At 40.7% G+C, this 23,433-nt stretch overlaps 1 protein-coding gene across 1 annotated transcript; it reads right to left on the bottom strand.

Moving 5' to 3' along the window:
• Positions 1-12,115: 12,115 nt before the first annotated feature.
• Positions 12,116-22,823, bottom strand: LOC310956622 (carotenoid-cleaving dioxygenase, mitochondrial-like). Its single transcript, XM_083926923.1, has 12 exons — positions 22,705-22,823; positions 20,178-20,379; positions 19,867-20,078; positions 17,920-18,035; positions 17,671-17,773; positions 17,456-17,584; positions 17,192-17,352; positions 16,914-17,081; positions 16,008-16,145; positions 14,813-14,995; positions 14,422-14,532; positions 12,116-13,018 (listed from the first exon to the last, which is right to left on the bottom strand). The coding sequence occupies exons 1-12, from the start codon at positions 22,730-22,732 to the stop codon at positions 12,902-12,904; spliced, it is 1,668 nt and encodes a 555-aa protein (XP_083783049.1). The 5' UTR covers positions 22,733-22,823; the 3' UTR covers positions 12,116-12,901.
• Positions 22,824-23,433: the final 610 nt, after the last annotated feature.

Genomic DNA, 23,433 nt, shown 5'->3' with positions numbered 1-23,433 from the left:
GTCAGCATCCTGGAAATACTAAACCTTACACTAGTGAGAAGTAAAACGCTAATGGGAGTTAATACAAAAGCTGTTCAAATGTAACAATGCAAGCCCTTTTGGTGCAGTGACTCTTGTAAGAAGAGATCATGTATTTTAAGAGACTTCCTGATTTTAAACAGGTTGAATAAATAGAGCAATAAAACAATCTGAATGTTCTTTATGCTGTGTGATTCTTGTCAGATCAGTGAATGTGTTTCTTAAGTTTCAATTTGATTTACCTGTTTGCTAAAGTGCTCTCTCTCTCTACTCCTTAGTTAGACGCAAAATATGTAACTTTCCGCCTCTAGTCATCTCTCAAGCTGAGCGATACCAAAACACGCAGTTGGGATCCCAGGAGTTGTTGTCTCCACCGCCTGCCATCGTTGCAGTCCGCTTCTCCCTGTCAGGATTTCTTCAGTGCTCATCGTTCTGCAGAGGTCTTCTCCTGTCCAAGACAAACCACACAGTTTATTAAAACTGGGGAAAAAAACACTGAATGTGAAACTAAGAATCTGTGGGAGGGGCTGCGAGCTGAGCTGCTGCTAACATTTGCCCAGCTTGTTTCTCTGATAACTTTAGATCCAGGCATTCAAGAGGTTTTTACTGGGAATTATCCAAAGAGGTGGACATTGGACCAGGTGATTCAAAACTGGTAAAAACACTAAATAGAGCAGTTTCACATAAAAAAAAAAATCTGTCTTTAAAACTGGATAAAAAGTCAATTTCTGATATTATAATCACCATGTTTTGATTGTGTAGTTTTTCAGGAGAGGAAGTGTCACATCGTTCCCTCTCTGTGGAGCGATCACAGGTGTCATTGCGTTCACGCGCAGAAACCTGTCACCCGGATGATTCTCCTGTCACATCTGCCGTCGATATATCAGTTATTCTTCAGCGCTGTCAGGTCTCAAAAACTCGTCCTTCTCTCTTTCCTTCACCAATTTTGCATCTTGTTTATTTTTTAAACCACAGGGTCAGGCCAATGTCGAACCCTGTAGTCTTTCAAATGGTAGATTTAAACTGTTTTGCTGTATGGCAAGCCTTTCCTCCATTTTAACTTTGGTTTGTTCAATAGCAGTCCAATTATATTGTTGTATTAAATTGGCAAACCTTTTTTATTTAAGAGCAAACAAAATAAACATTCATTCAGATGAGTGTTCTTTTGTGTTTATCTCTCCAAGGTGAAATGCCCCTTTTTGTAACCACAAACTAATTTCAAGGGTATTTAAATGTCATTGATGTCTTTTAACCTAATACACCTGTGATTTGTTCCACAGAACGGATCATTGAAAACAATTTTCAAAAGGGCAGGCGCTTTGGTGGAAAATGTCTTTTCCATCAAGACAAGCCTACATTGCCAGTCTTTTAATGAAGAAATACTTAAAAAATAGTTCTGGTATAAGGGGCGGCAGTAGCTCAGCCCATAGGTGACTTGGCTGGGAACCGTAGGGTCGCTGGTTCCAGTCCCTGTGTGGACCATGTATGGAACGTGGACTGGTGGCTAGAGAGGTACCAGTTCATTTCCTGGGCACTTCCGAGGTGCTGTTGAGCAAGGAACCGAACCCCCAACTGCTCGGGGCGCTGGTCTAACATCTCTCCTTAATTACATGTATAGGTCCTGTTTGTGCATGTGTGTGTATTTCGGGCCTGTGTGTGTACATGTATAATAATAAGAGTGAGAAAATTCAATTTCCCCGTGCGGGATAAATAAAGTAATTATTTTTCTTCTTCTTATAACTGATGCTGTTGCAGCATTTACGCTAACCCTTACCTAGGAGCCATCATTGTTGGTGTAAACCTAAACCTAAACCCCGCCCATAGCAGCCAGTAGCTCCTCACAGAGCACTAACTGAATCAAGCACACACACACATTACTACACTACTTTCATGTGGTCCTGTGATTCTCTGAGTCAGATGTAAATCGTTTCTGACTGTGACAAGATTTCCTGATTATTTGCAGAAAGGTGGCTCCCGAAACACTTAGAGTCACAATCTGTGAGATTTAAGATAACTTGTTTCTAGCTGCCATCTTTGCAGTTGCTATGCATGTTGACTTTTTTTTATTTTTTTTTATTTTTTTGCATTTTTGTAAACATTATTGAAACACATTCACCTCTCTACTTCCTTATATGTTACCCTCTTAAATCCATACACACTCATGCTTTATCACTGCATTGAGTGTACTGACATTCGTACACTGTGTGCCCTCTGTACTGACCAAACCAAACCACAGCGACTTCCTGGTTGATCCAATGTGGAAGTGCCAAAAACTGCAGTTCTCCGAATGTCCAGTATGAGTAGTTTGCACAATAGAGCAGTTTCTCATTAACCCCGATGTTAAACAGGCTGTTTTCACAGCATAATTAAACCTGTTTAAGGCCTGGTACAAAAAAACATTCTATTTTTTTTAGTTCTAGTTAAGTCATATCTCCATGACAACACTTAGGAGGGTACATTTTTTGTAGCAGTCTAGTTATTATTTTATTGGAGGTTAAAGTTTACGAATAATTAGGGGCGCTGCCTCTTGTGTGACAGTTAGCCTCTTGCCGTCACTTCACCTCGGAGGCTAGTTGTCATGATTAGCATTATTAGCATTCTAACTCCGTCATCTCGACCTGGACTGCGGTCATTCGTGTGGTGGTGTTACTATAAGTGAAAAGATGGTTTGCTCTTTGATCAATTCTACAAACAGATAGTTTAAGAACACACCATGTTAACGTTAGCTCTGTTATGCTAATTGCATAGCCGCACTTTCACTATGACTTGCGGTACAGCCTACTATTGATGGCACATACTGTACACTAGAGGCTAATCTGGAGCAGCGGGAGGATTCAGGCCGTGAGGGTCAGTGTTTTACAGTTTATGAGCATAGTGCTGTGTTTATCAGTTTAAATCAGAGATCATAAATGCTGGCTGTATTTTACTACTGGAGCCAGTGTAATCTCCTCTAGAGACACGGGACTCCAACTGTCGTTTATCTGGTAACATGTTGTGTTAGCCTAGCTCCAGGGCAGTGGAGCTAATGTGAGCTAATTTGGCTAATTCTGTAAATGTCTGCCAGATGGTAGTATCTCCCTCCCCCCAACGTCACATCAATGCCCTTTTTTGGTAAGAGGTAGGAGGAGTCAAAGTCCGACAAGATGGTGGCTCCCAGAGGCGAATATTATTGGATCAAGTTGAGAGAACAACCCGCCTCTTCCGCTACATAGACAAAATGGGGGCGATTGAGGGCGTTGAGTGTCCATCGATCCACACATGGTAGTGTGGTGGTTGGCACTCAGGCCTCTCAGCCAGAGAGTTCCTGGTTGAAATCTGGGCTGAGGGGTTTTGTGGAGTTTTGTTTTTTTGTAGCAGTCTGATTATATTGTTATATTAATTTTTATTTAAAAGCCAACAAAATAAACATTCATTCAAATGACGAAAAGTGGTATTTAGTGTTTATCTCTGCAAGGTAAAATATCCCTTTCTGTAACCACAAACTAATTCAAAGAGTCTCTAAATGGCATTGATGTCTTTTACCATTAAATCTAAGTGTGCATCAGTGATCAAATGGTCATTCAGTCACGCATTTTCTATGAATCCTTATTGAATCAGATGAGCATAGGCTTTTTAAAGTATTTGTGATCATGTGTGTCCGTGTTGATAAAGACCTAAAGCTGCTTACATTTCAAAGAGGCTCAAATTGACTGTTGGGACTGCTCAGTGTGAGGCTCTGCATCTTAAGGATGGGCTCAAACTTCAGGTGTTCATGTTCAGTTCACCTTTCTCTGATGGAAATCCTTTCGATTTACTGCTGTCTTACAGTATGATGTACTTTGGTCTGTGATTTCTCATATTTTATTCATTCATTCATTCATCTTCAACCGCTTGTCCCTGTTGGGGTCGCGGGGGCTGGAGCCGATCCCAGCTGACATCGGGCGTGAGGCGGATAGGACGCAAGTCATCAGTGCACATAGAGACGAACAGAGACAGACAACCATTCACACCTAAGGGCAATTTTGTAGAGTCATCAAATAACCTAACCTAACCTTTTGGATGGTCGGAGTAAACCGGAGTACCTGGAGTACCCGGAGAAAACCCACGCAGAAAGGCCCCCAGTCGGGATGCGAATCTGGAACCCTCGCACTGTGAGGCGACAGTGCTAACCACTACACTACCGTGTAGCCCTCTGATGTTTTATGTGTCTTTAAATTGTGTCATACAACTGGAACAAGAAATACTTGCATTTGTTCATACTTCATGTCCACCTGTGGCCTCTTCTCATTATTTATTGTCAGTACTTGCAAAATAAAATCAATCCGGCCAAATCAAGACAGACATCTTTTTAAAATGACACATTTGATGAAGGTCATTCCATTATTAAAACATCTATCTGAAGTAAGAAAATTAGAAGTGGGTGCAGCTGCACACCTACACTCTAAGTGCATAGAGCAACCTTGATCACCAACAGCATTCTTGTGCTTGTGCATTCAATATTCTTTTACTTTACACTTAAAATGTGATAAAGATTGTGTAGAAAATCTTTGAGGTTGAAGGGCAGACATTTCAGAACTTTACGATTTTGTATTATCATAACTGTCATAATGAATGTGCATCACAAAGCTTGGCCTGATGAAAAACAGGTGTATCAGGAACAAAACAATTCTTAAAATTTAACTTGAATAAAAGAATGAATGAGATCCCCTGAGAACATCTGCCCTTTGACCCTACTGTCTGCAGTCTCTCACTGTTCCACATGTCTGTGACTCACTGGCTAACCATTATTAGGACAGCCACTGCGAGGTCTATCTATCTGTTGTGGACCTGTTTTTCTCAGGTCTCTGTGGCCATTGCAACCAAAGGCTCTTTTGGCCAAAGTCCACGTGGCACAAAAAGGCAGCAGCATTCCTGATGTCTGTGGCTAATCTGTGGTGTCAGCTTGTGTTAACGCCGCACCGCCAAATTTGAGGGCACGCAGGGCCGGAGAATATTAAAAACTCCCATCAGCAGCATTCCTCCAGAGGAGGGCGGGTCTGATGGGAGCAAGGGTCACCTAAGGTTGAACGGTGGTTGTGTGTTAGAGCCGCTCGTACTGTAACGGTCTGATCCACTGGACAGGAGGTGGGGCCGGAGCGGGACGCAGGGAACACACTTCAAAGAGAGAGCGCTCTTTCCTTGTCTATCCTCATTGAAAGCGGGCTAAATGAGCTTTGTGGGGGCTTTTGTTCCTGCTGTTAGACAATTCAGAGACTGGACGGAAGATGCCGAAAAGGACAGGAGGTCATATTGGTAGTTAATTATCTGCTTCTAAACCTGCCAGACGCTTTCTGCGTGCCCCCTCAATTGACCTATAATGACCATGAGATATTGTTCTGCTAAGTTTGAGAAGTCTAGCAAGTGTAAAGTCAGACTGTTCCTAAAGTTGCCACATGTCAGATTTCACACAGACATGAGATGGAAACTTTGAACTTGAGTGCAGGCATTTCTCTTCGGATATCAAACCCTGCAACTTCCTGCTCTAATTTGATTACTAATAATATAAATAATATATAATACAGTGAGACTGTTTTGCTGAGCAGATGCTTAGAAAATGAACCGTGACATAAAACATGATTAAAAAGTAAATGCAAACGTTTTGTTTTTGGTTAAGCAGAGCAAACTGTGACCCATACCTGAGATCACCATGAGCAATATGATCGCCGAAGAATTTACTGTATTTCTGGTTGTCTCGGGCTGCTGTGCAGACATGTAACATGTGCTCTGCACTCCCGACTCCCAGAGGGGCAAGGACAGGAATGCAATCAGGGTCAGGGGTTGGACTGCCATGTGCACGTGCACTGCTGTAGCCTGGCAACAGGTGCTGTGCGAGAGCTACAGCCAAGTGATTTAAGGTTTTAGAAAACCTTTAGTCAAGCTTATTTTTCTATCTGAAAGGACATTTTCACATTATCACCTTTTATCAGTTTGTTTTTGATACCTCTGTGTTAGAAGAATACGATGTCTTAAAAATATTTAGCCTTCTTTTTTCTTTTTTTTTATATCATCATTGAAACTGTTAGATGTGCAACAAGCCGAGCTGCAAGTGTAACATCTGCGCAGAAAGAGAAGCTCGTAACGGAGAGGTTGGTAGTGTCTCTGGGTAAATGATAGCTCTCTGCCAAGGTATTCCTTCTCCCTCCTGAGAGAGGCCCCGCCATTCAGCACTGTGAGGTCAACAAGTACAGACTATTACCCACAATGCCCCTGAACGGAGAAAAAAAAAGACTTAAATATGCAGGGCTGTTCCTTTAAGATGGTTAGACAGGAGCTGCCTGAATGCACTCGGAGACAGAGCTGCAGCCAAGATGGAGAGAAGGAGGGAGAGGGAGAAACCAGGGACAGAGGGCAGAGATCTTCTAGTGATGTGGGGAAGGATAGACTTGTGTTGCCCTGTTTCTGCAGCAAAGCTCTTAAGTTGAAATTATTCATATTGTAAAATTATGGGTGTCAGTTTGCTGATTGCACCGCTCAGAGAAAAGGAGTCTTGTTGCTAGGAGAGGAGAGATTCAGCCTTCCCCTATTGGCCACTAGGATGTGTAAGATGGTCCAATGAGAGCCCTGCCCCTAACAACAGCGCAATAGTAGAGCTACCCCCACATGCAGACCTGATTAATATGTCAGACATGTTTTATGGGTTAACGTGAATCAGGCTGCATGTATATTGAAAAGACTGCAGTAGGGATTGTGTGTGTGTGTGTGTGTGTGTGTGTGTGTGTGTGTGTGTGTGTGTGTGTGTGTGTGTGTGTGTGTGTGTGTGTGTGTGTGTGTGTGTGTGTGTGTGTGTGTGTGTGTGTGTGTGTGTGTGTGTGTGTGTGTGTGTGTGTGTGTGTGTGTGTGTGTAAGAGATAGAGAGAGAAAGTGTACAGTATGTGTGCCAGGGGAACCTGCAACACTGACATATCCCACACAGTACTTTGAGGTCAAGCGATGCTCTCGATTCTGAAAAATGTATATACACACACACACACACACACACACACACACACACACACACACACACACACACACACACACACACACACACACACACACACACACACACACAGAGACTGTAGTAATGAACTAACTCAAAACAGGCTATAGTGTAAGAGTGGAAATAGGAAATAGGATTCCTCACATGTACATGATTATCACGAGAATGCAGCGCCCAAAAGAGAAACAGAAGTGAAAATCTTAGCTCTGTCTCAGTCTGATGTTACTTGAAAGAGGGCATTTCAAACACACCGCACAGTTGTTAACATGCTCTGGATCTCAAAACAAATCTGTCAGGGAAGTTTGATACATGATTTACCTTTCAGGAAAAAAAAAACTTGCATTTTTCTTTTTTTTCTGACAGGGCGGAAAGCCTTTTTTACAGATTTGATGCTGTAATATTCTGATTCTCTTTGACATCTAATGCTAGAGCTGGAGTTCTAAAGGAAACCCAACATTTTGAGAAATAAGCTTGTTTGCTGTCTTACCTGCAGTCACATGAGAAGATTGACAGCAGTTTCATTACCTTTTGCCCAGTGTCCCTGTAACTGACAACCTTTTTTTTCTACTCACATTAGATTTGTATATATGCAGATATTTTAAGCACAGGAAACCTGCCAAAATAGGTGGTAGAGTCCTTTCCCATTGTCAATAAACTGCTCCAAATGCCTGGTACAGAAAACAGTTTTGGTTTCCATACTAATTTCACTATGCCTGGCAACTGTACATGGTGTGAATTTCACTCACTCACCAGTTTAAATTATATTAGGGTTTGAAGTTCTGCATAAGTAAGGGCTAGCCGCTTTGAGTGACATGTGCGTGCTGTCACAGAGACTGCAGGCTTCATTAGCCCGCCTCAGCTCCACCCATGCTCCATGCCAATGTCAGTTAGGCAGCATCAAGCACTGCCAAGATGGCGACACCCACCTTGAGCTTCATTTTGGCTCTTCAGAAACCTACAGGTGATGTCACTTTGACTAGGTCCATATTTCATATAGTCTTTAGCTCTGACGCATGAGGTAACTGCTCCTAAAATTGACATTTTGACTTTTATTTTTTATCCCTTAGAAGGTCCATACTAGTTTCACCTCTGTCTTAAAATTACTGGGCTAGAGCCGGGCGTTGATTAGCTTAGCTTAGCATAAAGACTGGAAGCAGGGGAAACAGCTAAATGTTAAATCTACAAATGTCATACTATTCTTTTGTAACAAGGGTTCTTCATTCACTTTTTTAATCAACTTACTTGCCAATGCCAGGACTATTTTAAAATATAATTTATATAATATAATTATATAATCTTCCTTTTATTCCTGAGACTTTATCAAATAGTATTTCAACATCACGTGCCACCTCTGCTGTTTGTGCAGAATAAGGCACAATATACTTTCGTACTATAGATTAAGGTAACTTTCCCCTCCAATTCAAATGTGTTTTATATTTAGATCATTGTAAGCACATTAGATTGGTCACACACACACACACACACACACACACACACACACACACACACACACACACACACACACACACACACACACACACACACACACACACACACACACACGCACGCACAGCTACACAGGTGTTTTCACTTTCACTCATTAGACCTCAGGACTCTCTCGGCGTGCACTGACATGTCCCTCTATTCACCTGAGAATTGAATGAACTTTCGTGCATTGTATGTATTATCACAACTCTTCTCTGTCAATCAAATGCATTTGTATTTTTATATATTTTTTACTTTTATTTCTTACTCTTTTTTTCTTCACGTCATTACCAGTTTAGCTCCTCCTTCCATCAACCTGAGCAGAGGTCAAATCAGACAGAATAAGTGAAAACACCTGTGTGAGTGTGCAGGGTCGATTAACTGTTTTTTGATGTACATCAAATTATATTGGGAGGGTAAAGACCTGCTTTTTGTAAATTCTGTGTGTGTGTGTGAGTGTGTGTGTGTCATCATGGCAAAATGTGGTGCTGGAGACACCTACTGTAGCGGGAACTACCACAGAGCGATTTTGAGTATTTTTGCCAGGTGTTTATACATCTGTCTGCGGTCAGATTTTGTCACTGTGATAGCTTCATAACTGTGCATGATGCAGTGACGAAACTTCAAAGGTGTAGTTAATATCAAAATGAAGGCAGATTTGGAACATGGGTTTGGTCCAAGGAAGGGTAGGGAAGGGGCCATTGGCACGCCACTTTACACCCAGATTTGGCGTCGCAAGATGGTAAGGTGAACCTAAATTTAGTGTAGGTTATATTGTATTAATGATATTTTTGTTTGTCGGTTTGTTTGGTGTGTTTAGAAAAGACTGAGCTCACTGATGCTGCGTGGCCATCATTCAAGACCTACTACAGGGGGAAACTACCATGAGTCTAAATGTTAAAGCCAAAATATAAACAATGAATCACAGGACTGTGTATAATGTGAAAGATGTCGCTCGTAGTGACTATTTTTACTATTACTATCTATTCTACTATTAAGAACCATAAATACATTGACTAAGAGCTCTGCTGTAAACTGAGGTGAATAAAATACTGTATATGCTCAATAACTTACCATATTTAAGGTTGAGATCTGTCTGGTAGCTAACTGTTAACCTTCCTACACTGACTACTGTAAATAGCGCACCGATATTAAAAGTGTAACTCAGCTCCACCTTAATATAGGTCTATTATAATACAGCGGGTGTCTTCAAAGGGGCCTGGTGACTGCGGCAATACATGATGCACACAGTACAGATGTTCTCAGTGGTTTCTGACATCAAACATCTCAAATTTTAACGGCAGCAGCTTTCAGAACTATTCATATCATAAATGAGAAACAAGCTAAAAATAAATATTGTGATCAAAAACTATCATCCTGATGGCAAAATCACAATGCCTGACCTGAGATGCACGACTGACTGCTTCAATAGATGTTACAAAACTGCTGCCACAGAGCCGCTCCCTGTAGCACAGACAGTCTGTGCTAAATAAGAAAATGATACCACTGTTGAGAGATCAATGTGAAAAAGACTGTTCGCATGCTGCCCGTGCGTGTTTATACTGGTTTTTGACAAAACTGACTTTGGCAATAACACAAAGGATGCAGTTTCAATTCAGGGTTTTTGTCTCATGCAGCAGACATCAAAATCGATTGAATTGATAAATACAAGGATCTGTTTGCTCCCAGATTTGCTATGGGGAAGATATGTCAGCACCTCTCTTTGCAAAGAATTCCTGTTCAGTGAGCTGTGAAGTGGATTATTGTAAAAATCACGTCAAATCTTTGATTTATCTCTGTAATTATTTTTGATGGCCCTATTTTGTCTTGTCATGCCACATTCCTCCTACTGGTTATACTGTACAAAGTACATTAGTATTTCAATGTCCTGATGCGGCAGTTTCCCTGTACATAAATACTGCACACTTAGTAACCGGTGATGAGTGCTCGTACATCTCTCTGAATGTTTCAGAGAGAGAAAACAAGTGAAGTTCACAAACTGTTCATGGAAGAGAATTTGCCTCTGTTCTAACTATAATGTACCCTCGTCAGTCCTTCATGTAGTGGTTAACAATCAATAATACTTGTTCAGTAGTCCAAAAGCATCCCCTAAAACTTGAATGGCCAGAAAAAAATCCTAGTTAGATAAAGAGGACTTCTCGTAAGAGTTTGGTCCCTGTTGCTTTAACCAGCTGTCAGGAGCAGTTTTTTTTCTTTTCCCCTTTGTTCACTCCACTATGGAAATGCACATCTGTTCTCTGGCCACACACAGTCTAAAAAGTGAATTGGGAAGCTGTTTTCTGCTTTAACACATTGGTTCAAATTTGAACTTTCTTTTTTACTTTTTTTGCTTACTTTATCCGTTTTGCCCCAGTTCACTTGTATATGCCACAAATTATTTTTTTCTCGCATCTTTTCTGTTTTCCCCCCACTCTGCCTCAAGTGTCCAATAAATGCAGTTGTTAAGGTCACAGACTTGGATGTAATGCCTTTGAGGTTCAGTGACCGGCTCCTCCAATGTTTGCGGTACGTTTTTCAAGTGGCAGTTACAGTCTGTCCTATTGTGAGAAGGTCACAGGTTTGAGCCCTCTTATAGCCAGTGTGCCCATGTTGAGCCCGCCTCCCTCAAAGACGTTGCTCCTGCCTCACCCTTTTGTATGAAGCTGTATGAAAGTGGATCCATTAAGATTCACACTCATGCAGCTGAAAGCAGAATGGGCTGCTGTTCATGAGTACAATAGAGTGCAACACAGTCACCGAGGAGAGCTGCTGCTCACAAACCCAAGGACGTCCTGTTAGCCGATTGCACACAAAACCAAACTAAGCATCATGAAACATTTTTTTTTTTTTTTTTATCTATGCAGGTTATTTTTTTCCCCTTTCCTTGACATTTTTATTATTAACAAATCCTGGTCAGGTATTGAGTTCAGTTCCTGACTGTGAAGACTTGAGGTAGGACTGATGGCAGCTGAAGAAGTGTCTTGTGCTGACCTCTAGTGGATAATGTTTGGAAATCATAACAGAACAATTCCTCAGTTGTGCCTAATGCTTCACCTGTGACAATGTTGATGAAAACCCAATATTGAAACTGTCTTGAAAAATAGTTTCAAATTAGATTTTAATTGTTTTATTCCGGTGTAGAAAACATCAAAGTTTGAGAAAAATTAAATAATTCAGGGACAAATGCAGCAAAAAGGGCAGTGATTTTGATGGCTTTGTATATATGTATATATATATATATTTTTTTTTATATGACAGATTATCTTCACTTTTACAAATATCAAATACAATATACACTTTAGTGTCAGAAATAACAAAATAATGGGATTTATACCTATAAAAACTGCCATCTAGAGCTCTGAAACATAATATATACAATCCATTTCCTTCTTTATCTTGTTTATGCAGTGTAAATCATAAAGCTACATATGAAATAGCTGGTTGTGTCTCCAACAAGGGTGCAGTTCAGACCAACTGCATAGTAATCTGATATGTAATCTTCATATCTGAAACAGTTGTTTTTATATGCAAGCTTAATTCGGAATATGTTTTTTTTTTTAGATTAGTGTGTGTGTGAAGGATGCACAGATAATCCACAATATTCAGACAGAGGTAAATTTTATTGGAAAATCGAGTATAAAAGTCATCCAACATGTAACATAAAAAAAGCATTGAGTAACAAAAGAATGTGTTTAAAGACAGAATTAATTTGGCACTTGGGTGGTTGGAGCATTACGCAACCTAAAAATCACAGATCTGACGCCAACAGTAATAACTCATGAGTCTACTCCTAAGTACCAGTTTCAGTTTGCTATAAAAGAAATAGAATATTATGAGTATCTTTGAGTTGACTGAGGCTCTTAATGCCATTGCTGTTGGATGTTACTACAAATCATAAATCAGTTTAGAAAAGTACCGAAACATTCAGTAAGTAACAGAATGCTGCATCTACAGGTGCATCTCAAAAGAAGAACAGCCCTTTCAGCAATAATCTTCTGTTGCTTCCATGAGTATCTGTCAAGTTAGCAGTCTTTCCCATGATTGGGTGTACTGAACTTTAGATATATGTATATACAGTATATATATATATATATATATATACACACACGTTAATATACGTTTTTTTCTAATGTATTTTTAGCTGTAGGCCCTAATAGTCAAAACATTTTAGTTTGCATGTAATTAGCCTAGAATATAAACAATTTTCGCTTTCTGAAATGACTGAAAATATTGAACTTTTTTCACATCGTTCAAGTGTTTTGAGATGCACTTGTACCTTCATATAGTGCAGCGGTAGCTCAGTACCATCTGGAAAAATAGTGGTTGTAATGATTAACACTGCAGTTGGTATTCCCTGAAATATATAATTATTCATGAAACCCTTTGAATGTAACAGAAACAGGTTCATTCAGAGGCGCTGAAGGTACCGTGGAAGCCATAAGCCATGTTAACAGGCACGTTGGCTCTTGCAAGCTCTTCAAATGTCTTTGCATCCAAAACCAGGAGGAATGTTCCTTTATCCTGGAGAGAAACGACCACAGAGAGGATCAAAACATCTTATCAAAGGTTATACATTGACAAAAAGAAAGTTGATTGAATGATTGCTGGTGAGGTGCTATATAAATACAGTGAAAGTATTAAAACCAATCCACAGAGAAATGCACACAGCCTGTAATCAGACACTGTCTTTAAATGAGCTGTCATGACTTCTATATGGTTGTGTGATGTCACAACTGTACTATATTTAGGTTAAGTGCCGCTACAGTGCAATGGCGGCTGCAGTGATAGTGCACATGGGAGCAGACTGGGCTTTTTCAGGCAAGGGTCTTAAAGAGACAGGCGCTAAAATGGAGGGTTTCAGACGGAGGGTGGATACAGGTTTATTCAGACAGACAGTAAGATAAAAATAATGTGTTTTGAACATTAAAGCATGTAAACAGCTTTAACCTTAAAACAGCATATTATGCCCCTTTAAAAAAAAGGTGTTTTTTTCTTATTAGTCTTTAATTGTGAGCTGCTCTTGAAAGGCGCTGTATATATAAACTTAATTACTACTAGAAGCGCTTTACAGAAACAGCATCGTTAAGAAAAGTGAGGAGGTTAATAATACACTGTAGCACAGCTTGGATTCCTGACATTGTCAGACATGACCACAACAGCACCACCACCACCACCACCACGGCGAGCTGCTCTCAAGGCTCTTCTACATGCCTCTTAAAATGTAAATAGGAATTGAGTTTAATTTCAATTCAAAGTTTGTAATATGTCGAACTAACTCCTTTGCTGTAGTTGTCAAACACAATCACATTCAAGTTAAGTGGACGCAATAGTCACAAATCCAACATTACCAACAAAAGTGACCACATACAGTTCATATTACTGGCACCACTAGCATGGACAGAAAATACATTTTCTGCAATTGTGCTCCTGTGCTTCAGAAAAAAAAAAATTTCTGTTTGGAATTTAAAACTGTAACCTATCAAGATGTCATAAATATTTATCTCCATCATGAATAATTATGTGTCCAGTTAAAGTGTAATTCCGGCGTTCTTGCATTCCACGGTCTTTTTCGGCATTAATATACATCCATCGAGACAGTTTTTGTCTTTGATCACCTATTTACAGAGAAATCCAGAGTCGCTAACAGCCAGACATGAAGTACATGTAAGTGTACTCAATACCACAATAACAGATCTGGAAGAGAAAATGAATCTAGCTCCGTTCGACCTAAAAGCCTGAAACTCACGAAACCCTGTGCAACTGTTGCTCTAACGTTAAGGATATATAGTATAAAGTGGCACATTATAACACTGATGTCACTTGAGAATGACCAGCACTTACGATTAAACCTTTGACAAAACATCATAGTTCTCGCCATGTGGGCTCCCGACAGTTCCTGTACATCTGCAGAAACGGAGTCTTACCTGTGAGGGGGTGAGAACCACAGAGAGGATGACGCCATCGTCCTCCTCCACGCCATCAGGAGACGGCACAAACGCCGGCTCTGACGGGAAGAAACCCTTCTGGTACCACACCTGAAAATAACAATGCAAACAGCTGTTCATATCCACATCTTCAATATAACAAAAACGATAAGTGCTGAATGCTTCCACTGTCAACGGGAGTATTTCTTGCAGTATTTTAGCATTAAATTGATAACTTACAATAAAGCATTATGTGGTTTTTCCATTAAGTGGGTGATTTTATATAGTGGTAAATACAGCCATTGTCCCAGGACACACACACACACACACACACACACACACACACACACACCACACACACACACACACACACACACAAACACACACAAACCTTAAGCGTCTTGTCCTTCAGGTCCATTTTGAGCAGAGAGTCTCCCACCAGGTGTCTGAAGCCACAGCCATAGAAATAACGGTATGGTCGCGTGTTACATCTCCCATAGTTGATCTGGGGGAACTCGAAGCCACCGTACTTGTGCAGGTCATCTCCGTGGAGATCCTCGTGTTGGCAGAACACCTGTTGACAAAGAGCGGATCAAGTGTCTTGTCACTAAGAATCAACAGAGTTTTTACTTTAGTCTTCTATGAAATCACTGAGCCTTAGCTTCAGTGGATCTTGTGAGGGAAATTTTGATTAGTAAATAGATTGAATGCTGATTACTGACAACGAGAGATTTGTGCCACATATTTTTATTATCTACCTAAGAACTTCCACGTCATCAGTGTTTTGGTTTTTTTGTTAAAAGAAGAAAATACGTTTAATGAAACCTTCAGTACAGAGGGAAAAAGGAAACACCAAAGTATGGTTTACATTATTTACTACCTTGTCATTTACGTACAAGTGCCTTCATCATTTCAAGTGTTAATTGTAAAAAGAAATGTTATAGTATTTCTGTCACAGATTCATGTCCCACGGATTCATCTACAGTACATCCTACGTTAGCACCTTGATGAAAACAGCCCTCATCCCTACCTGAATCTGAGGCAGTCTGACGCCTGAGGGACTTCAGACTGCCCTATAAGGTGCTACAGACTTTCTACACCTGCACTGTAGAGAGCATCATGACACGCAGCATCATCGCCTGGTTTGGAGCAGCACCAAGAGGCATTACGTGGCCCTGTAGAGGGTGATGCAGTCAGCTCTAACACTAGCAGGATGAGGAATGACCTCTATGACCCCAACAACAGACTCTTATTACTTATATTTCTACTTTATTATTATAGTTCTATATGACGAAACATCATTACTGTTATATTTAGTGGCTAATTCTAAGCAGTGAGAATGTACTTTACCCATTCTACAACAAGTTTCTGTGCCTTAATGCATGTCATAAATATTCAATATTCTCATTTTTTTTGAGAAGTTTCCTGTTTTTTTTAACTTAAGTAAGACTTAATAGTAATAGAGTATTTGTACAACATGGTCTTCTATCTCTACTCCAGGAAAGGAGATGAATGCTTCGTTCACCGCTGCGAGGAGTGTGATCTGTTTTGCACAGCTCAGTGTGACACATTTCTGAACAACTCACCTTATCTTTGCTGATTTTGACACACGTCGCTGCACTGGAGGGCCGCATGTTCAAGTTCTGGTTTGTTGGGGTTTCACTGCTGACATGGAGGGGTAGAACAAAACGCCTCGGGAATACCCTGCACATGGTGTTGTACACCTGGGAATGAAACCATACAGGAACTGTGCAATATGGGTGCATATTTGAGATTCCTCTCTTACAGTGTGTTTATGTCTCTCGTTGCAAAGAGACATAAACACATAAAAAAACAAAAGCAGTACACTTAAAGATAAACAGATCTTAAGCAATGCATAAAGAGGAGGCAACGTTTCACATTGAAAGTTTCTCTTCCTAAATCTAGCAATTCTTTTTTTTAAAGGAAAAACATTAACAAAACCGCATTAATATACATTAAATAAGCCATTGAGACACCCACTTTTTGGGTGATCACCTTAGAACAGAGAAATCAATACCTCCTCCTTGAACTGAACTCCAGTGCATTCAGTAATCGGCTTGTATGGACTGCCTTTCAATGCCTCCTAGCCACTGCTAAGGCTTTTAGCATTTTAAAACCGTCTTTTTTAATAAACTCTGGGTTTGACTACTATGAAGTTGGTGCTTCGTTTTATGTTTAGGGACTGTTTGCATGCTATTGCAGAGGTTTGGTGCTATTTTTAGCAATATTAGTGGTTAAAAAAAGTTACTCAGTGTTCGCCAAGTCTGGCTGCTAGCGACTGTCCAGGATTTCTCTGTTAATAGGTGATCACCTAAAAAATGTGTCTTAATGGCTTATCTGATGTATATTCATGCTGAAAGAGACCGGGGGTTTGATTTTCGCCGGACTTACACTTTACGTTTAGTATTGTGTGTCATTTTTTCTTTAGTGGCTGCACCAAAGTGTGTTGACTTATGTTATTATATGCTGACCTCATCCAAGGCGTCTCCTGACTTGCGTAGGTTCTGGATGAGGTAGTTATTGATGGCTTGGCCGTCGTCTGAGCAGCACATGTCGAGCATCAAGAATCCATCTTCCTCGAAGGCGTTGATCTGATGGAAGGTGGAGATGGCTTTGGTGTGGTACTTCACAGCGCTAACCTGCGGTGCAGAAACACGATAAGATGAACCCTGGGATCTAAAGCAGGAGGATTATTTTTACCCTCCAGAATTTCCATTGAGTTTTCTGAATCCCCACAATCACATCTCACCTCCCCTGTACGCTTGTCAACGAGATGGAAGACAGTGTCCTGTTTTGGATCCCAGTAGATGCCGTCGCTCAAAGCCTTCCCCCTCAGCTTGCAGGTCACTATCTTCAGCAGGTCCATCTTAATTGGTTGTTCAATGAACACCACATAGTTCTCAGACATAGCTGGAAGCAGGAGACGGGCGTTACTGGGCTTTGTAGCCGAGGGCCTCGGCATGAAAGATACAGGCACTGCTAATGAATGATAAATCCAGGAGTACTGGCTTACCAAAGCTGTGGTAGTAGGAGGGATGGGACTTGTTTGCAGGCACAATAGAGCAGAGTACTTTGGCTCCTTGTAGGGTTTCTTTGGCATCCGTCTTCTCAGGAGGTACTCTGATGATGTTGTACAGGGCTCCTGGAATAGATTTTATTATTAAGGAAGATGAATAACCAATCATTCAGGCGTCGATTTATGCAAACCTTGTGGATGGTGGGACTAACCTTTGCTGCCATAGGAATTGCCCATATTATAAGTGGTACCGTCAGGATCATAGTGTGGGTGGGCAGTGGCTCCATTCACAGCGATGAACTTGCTCCAGTCTACCTACAAAAGATTAGGTAAGATGATGATTATGGCTGATGAAACTGGACTACAAGACCGAAGACATACATGTATATACTGAGTATTACATATAATTAATGGCACTGATATTATTAACACCTATTAGTCTGTGATGGTCATGATGGTACCTTTTCCAATGTTTCCAAGTTCTCTGGGTTCACTCTATGCATGAAATTGGTTTCTGTGCTGACATAGTAGTCACCCTTGTATTTCACAAAGCTCACACTTGCATTGTCCGTGGGCTCTGTAACGGAGAGAAACACAGGATTATTGAGGCCTTTTAAGTGAATGAAAGTGCTGCTACTTTCACAGAAATCTTAGGAAATCATTTGCTGCTTGCGGTCGCAGTGAAAAGTCCAGTGGGAATGTGAAGCATTGAGGAAATATTCCCTCTTTGGGACCCCTCTTTGGTATGCTGTTGTGTAACCTTGTTGTAAACGGAGCACTTCAGGAACTCCAACCCAGGGCCTCACGCAGATTTAGCAACCCAGAGTTTGTCCAAACACTGACACAGCGTTCCACCTTCTTATTTCCTTCTGGCTGGTGTCACTGGGTTTCACTTATGTCAGAGCAAAACAGAAAGAAGCAACATTCCTGCACGGTGAGCCGACAAAAACCAACATAGCCATGAGCAGTTTCTTTTCTCCTTTGTCACACATTTTCAAGGTCAGTATGAGTAAATAAGTGCCTTTGGGTGTCCTCATCAGAAAAACTAGACAAATTGCAAAATACTGAAATTCTGAGGCTTTAATATAAATGGTCAAACATTGACTTACATTACAGTACAATGATAAGTCTCTTGAAAGGTTTTTGTCATATTTTATGACATTTGCATAATACATGACTTTGGCATGTCCCACATGCTTTTACCATCTAACTTTCTGACTTACTAACTTACTAACTACAAACTTCAATGAGTGTTTTAAGCGGTTAAATGGCACAAATGTAACTACTTTTTATATGTTTGTATTGTCCTCAACAAGTTCTTTGATAAAACAAGTCAATTTGATCATTTTACATTCTATTTTTTAAATAATAAACAATTTGCTTGTGTCTCTGAAATTGCTGTCCACACCGTCATTATAGGGCTTCTGCCGCTTTAAGAAACCAGCCGATGCACCAGTGACATCACCATCATAAGTTTGTCTCTCTTAAATGGAGGCTTAAAACAACTGTAGCAAAAACTTTTTTCACTTATATATATTTACAATTAATTTGTTAAAATTTCTGGAGCTTAAACCAACATGTATTTTTAACATATTATGGTCTACTTAAAGTGCCTCTTTGGCATTAAACATGTAATCGCATGCAAGCCTGTTCTTTCAGAGCCCTCCAGCATCTCATCCCATTTTTTCTCTTTTGTAAACTTTCTTGACACACATTCACCTCTCTACTTCCAGTGCGTCCGCTATATGTTACCCTCTTAAATCCATGCACAATCATGTTCCTATTATACTTACTACAAGCCTGACTCAGAAGTTGGATGTTCCTGAATTCAATTTCATGGGAACGCAGCATGACTGTTAGCGGCGAGCTCCACCGGCAGACCAGCGGCTGTCAGCAGCATCACTAACATGGCGGCTTATTTACATTTAAAGGGGGACTGTTGCCACAAACACAAAATGGAATACTCCATAATAAAAAGTACCATTGTTTAACTCACTATTTGACAGATTGTCATGTAACTGATAACTAGATGAAGGTCATATCTCCATGACAACCCTGAAGGTGGTGTGTTGGTGGAGGGCTGGGGCAGTTGGTTGTATCTCAGAGGTATACCACAGCCAGATGGATGTACCTCCCTCCTCCCAACATCACATCAATGCCCTTTTTTGGTAAGAGGAAATGTCAAAGTCTGTCAAGATGGTGACTCAGGTAGGCGACTACGACTGAATCAAGTTGAGAGAATGGACCTTGACCTAGAGACAACGTTAATTTTTTATACAGTCCATGGACTGTATCAAACGGCGAGGGGCACGACGAAGCAGCCGTATTTGACACCCTAAGCATGAGAATAGGCTGAGGTTAGGCTAGGTTTACACTTACACAACATCCCCTTCATTCAGTTTACTCACCCATCATCTCAAAGCGAGACAGGAAGCGCTGAAAGAAGTTTTTACAGGGGTCTGGCATGGCAAGGGTACCAAATTCTGACATCACGATGCGGTCCTTTTCACTGTTCTTCACGTAGGCGTCGCTGTGCAGGAACCGACTCATGTATGTCACCTGGCCTTTGTTGATCTTGAACTGATGCAGCATAGCCATCCCATCAAACCAGTGGTTGTAGCTGTGATGAAATACAGATGTAAAACGTTAAATCACATCTGTTTGGAAACATTTTTCCTTGTCTTGTGCCACGTGCGTCAAGGTGTTTCTTCAGACTCACTGTGTGTTTCCAAACTCAAACTTCCCCGGGCCGTTGCGGAGGAGGTTGCCATTGATCCAGGAGGGAATGTTGCCTTGTACTTCAGTGGAGATTGGCTCAGGGGTCTCCTCTACAGACCGCACCAGAGGTTCAATTGTCTCCAGGCCCTTCAGTGCTGAGGTGATGCATTCCTTGACCTTGCCATTAACAGGCTTGGCATCATCTGTAGGAAACATATGTATTAGTGCTGTCAAACGATTAAAATATATGTTCACCTTTAATAGAATCAATGTCATAGTTAACTCGCAATCGCAATTAATCACACATTTTTATCTATTGTAAATGTCCCTTAATTTCTCTTTGTCCCAATATTTTATTTTCTCAATTTAATGCTCTTATCAACAAGGAAAAGTGGTTTGACTTGCTTTATTTCAACATTGGCAAACAGGCAATCAAAATAATTAAATTCTAAAGTTAGAGCTAAAGCTAGAGTTAAGAACCTCATCCTCCACAATGTTAACATGCCTACATGCAGTATAGTCACCTATTTAGCTATGGCTGCAGTAAGTTTGCTCTTAATAGTGGTATCCAAGTGCTTCTGTCTGAAGTCATACATTGTAGCATGGCTATGACGAGGGAGCAGAGAATTCCCATCAGCTGTGTGCTTTGCCATTAAGTGGTATTTCAGACTGGACGTGCTACTCAGTTACTCAGTTCGCATTGGAAGTACACAGACCATGTTGGTCATGATAAGTTGAGCAGTAGTAGCTCAGTCCATAGGTGACTGGGCTGGGAACCGCAGGGTTGCTGGTTCAAGTCCCTGTGTGGACCATGAATGGAGTGTGGGCTGGAGAGGTGCCAGTTCATCTCCTGGGCTTTGCAGAGATGCTGTTGAGCAAGACACCGGCCCCCCCAACTGCTCGGGTTGCCGGTTGTGTTCAGCTGTTGTGCCATATTGAAATCCACCCCCCTCGCATTATAGGTGATATTCTGGATCAGAAGGTTGTTGTTTCCACCTTTATGAGTAGTTATTAGAGTATTTTATTTACAGGTAACCTAATTAAAAGCACACACTTTTTAACCTATGAAATGCAAGAAAAGCTGGGATTATATTTAGGAAACGCTGAGTCAAATACATTCAACTTGCTCAAAAGATGCATTTAATTTATTTAGTAATTATGGCTGCAGTCGATTTCCACAGAACATACAAAAAGGTGTTGTTTTGTGTTTGCTATTATCCAAGTTTGTGATTTTTAAACTCTTTAAAATAGTTTAAACTGCCTTCTGATCCAGAATATAACCTATAATGCCAGGGGGTGCATTTCACGGCAGGTCTGGCTAGATCCTGTGTGGAGTTGTAGTTTTTCTTAACGTTACTAGTTGTTGCAGCAGCGTGTGAAACTACACAGTTGTTGGCCAAAAATGGCCATATTGGTTTTATCCAAACCAGATAAATATGAGAGATGGCCATGTTTTAGATGTCAAACTACTGGGCAACAACCTGCTATGTCCAATAGATACACTCAATACAGGACTTTTTAGGAATAAGGGCCATACTTTTGTGTGGGTGGATGAAGGCGTTGACTGAACTCTGCACCCAATAGACGATATTAGCTGAAGGAATGAGTCCTAAAACCCAGAAATGGGTCATCATGTTTGCACTACCGGTCCCTTGTCTCAAGTCAATGGCTTTTTCAAAGGGATTTTGGTTATGTGCAAATTAGGTCTGTAGTTATTACAAGCTTATGAGATTTGTACATTATATGAAGCTCACCTGGAGGCGAATAAAAAAAACAAAAAAACAAGAGACTGCTTAGAGGGCGGGGTGTTTACAATTACTGAAAGCAGCAGTTGTGTGTGCAGACTCTTTAAGGGCAGGGGCAAGAAATGAATACATGTCTGTAATGAGTGAATAAATGACAACAAATGAATATTAGTCCATGCAAGTCTGTATTGTTTTCGGAAAATTAAACGCTACATGTAAAGTATTATGCTGTTAGGAGTCACAAGAATGCACAAAACAAGCACCTCTGTACAAAGCCGCGCCCCTACTGTACACCCACGCAGCCCTAGTTCAAGTGTGCCTCATACAGTTGTGATGACCGCCACTCGCTCATCTCACAGGACAGATACATTTCCATGTTATTGAATACATAAATATATCGACCACCGTGTTGGTGTTACGGTGCTGGTGTAGACTAACAAATAGATCTCATTTGGTGCCTATTTAAAAGACCTGTAGCCTGATTAAATGAAACCTGACACCGGCAGTGGTGAAGAAGTCTGTCCTGAATGCAAACACTGTTCACTCTACAGCAACAGCCTCATCATATAAACATGAACAAAAAAATAACAATAACAATACACAACAATAAACATGCATAATGAGGGCTGAGCGACAGGATATTACCGTGTAATGTAGGCTACTGTACATGTCAAGTCCAACTGCGCCCTGAGACTGTCAGCAGGTGAATAAACTGCGCTGTTCTGTCTGCACAGTAAAAAAACAGAAAAGATGCACAAAAATGGCAATAAGGAGAAGACTTACCAGAACCCTCGAACTCTACATGAGGCATGTCAGCGGTGGATATGCAGATGGATACTACAGTAACTGCTGATCCCAAGATCTACCCCCGCCACATATACAGTGGTCCTGCTGGCGGTCCATGAAACTGCACACCACCGCCACCACAGCAGCAGCAACGGAGTAAACACGTGCAGGATATACGTGAGTGCACCAGCGCTTTTACATAACCCTGTGATGTAGGGAATCACAACGAGGACAAATGTTTGGTGCTGCTCCAAACAAACAAACAAGCAAAAGAGTTCCAGCATTACTCGGTCCTCAAGTCGATTTCCATGAGCACATTATTCATTTTATGTGTCATTTCCACACACAGATTATGTTAAATGTCCTTTGCCACGGCACAAGCTGCTGACACAAATGCACATACAATCATTTAATATACAAAATATAACACAGACATAACTCTGTAAGAGCAGGCTGATTTCTTATGGAAAGTAACTAAGTGCATCTACTCCAGTACTGTACTCACATACTGTTTTGAGGTACTTTACTCTGGTTATTCCATTTTATCCTACTTTATACTTCTACTCCACTACATTACAGTGTTATATTGTACTTTTTACTTCACTACATTTATTTTGTAACTTTAGTTACAGTTACTTTACAGATTCAGATTATGAAAACAAAGTATTATCGACGAATGACATTACATATATTGATATAGATGAATGTACACAGCAGAATATAAAG

This window comes from Echiichthys vipera (genome assembly GCF_963691815.1).
Source record: "Echiichthys vipera genome assembly, chromosome: 14".
Classification (NCBI taxonomy): domain Eukaryota; kingdom Metazoa; phylum Chordata; class Actinopteri; order Perciformes; family Trachinidae; genus Echiichthys; species Echiichthys vipera.
Note: the sequence above shows the minus strand (reverse complement) of the source record. Positions and strands in the feature narration are given on the sequence as shown.

Excerpts from the sequence above, each read along its gene's own strand:
- LOC310956622 (XM_083926923.1), bottom strand. The coding sequence starts at position 22,732 with ATGCCTCATGTAGAGTTCGAGGGTTCTG. Across the intron at positions 16,146-16,913 it reads CAGGAGACGCCTTGGATGAG|GTGTACAACACCATGTGCAG; the intron begins GTCAGCATATAA and ends TTTCATTCCCAG. Across the intron at positions 14,533-14,812 it reads TGAAGGACAAGACGCTTAAG|GTGTGGTACCAGAAGGGTTT; the intron begins GTTTGTGTGTGT and ends TGTTATTTTCAG.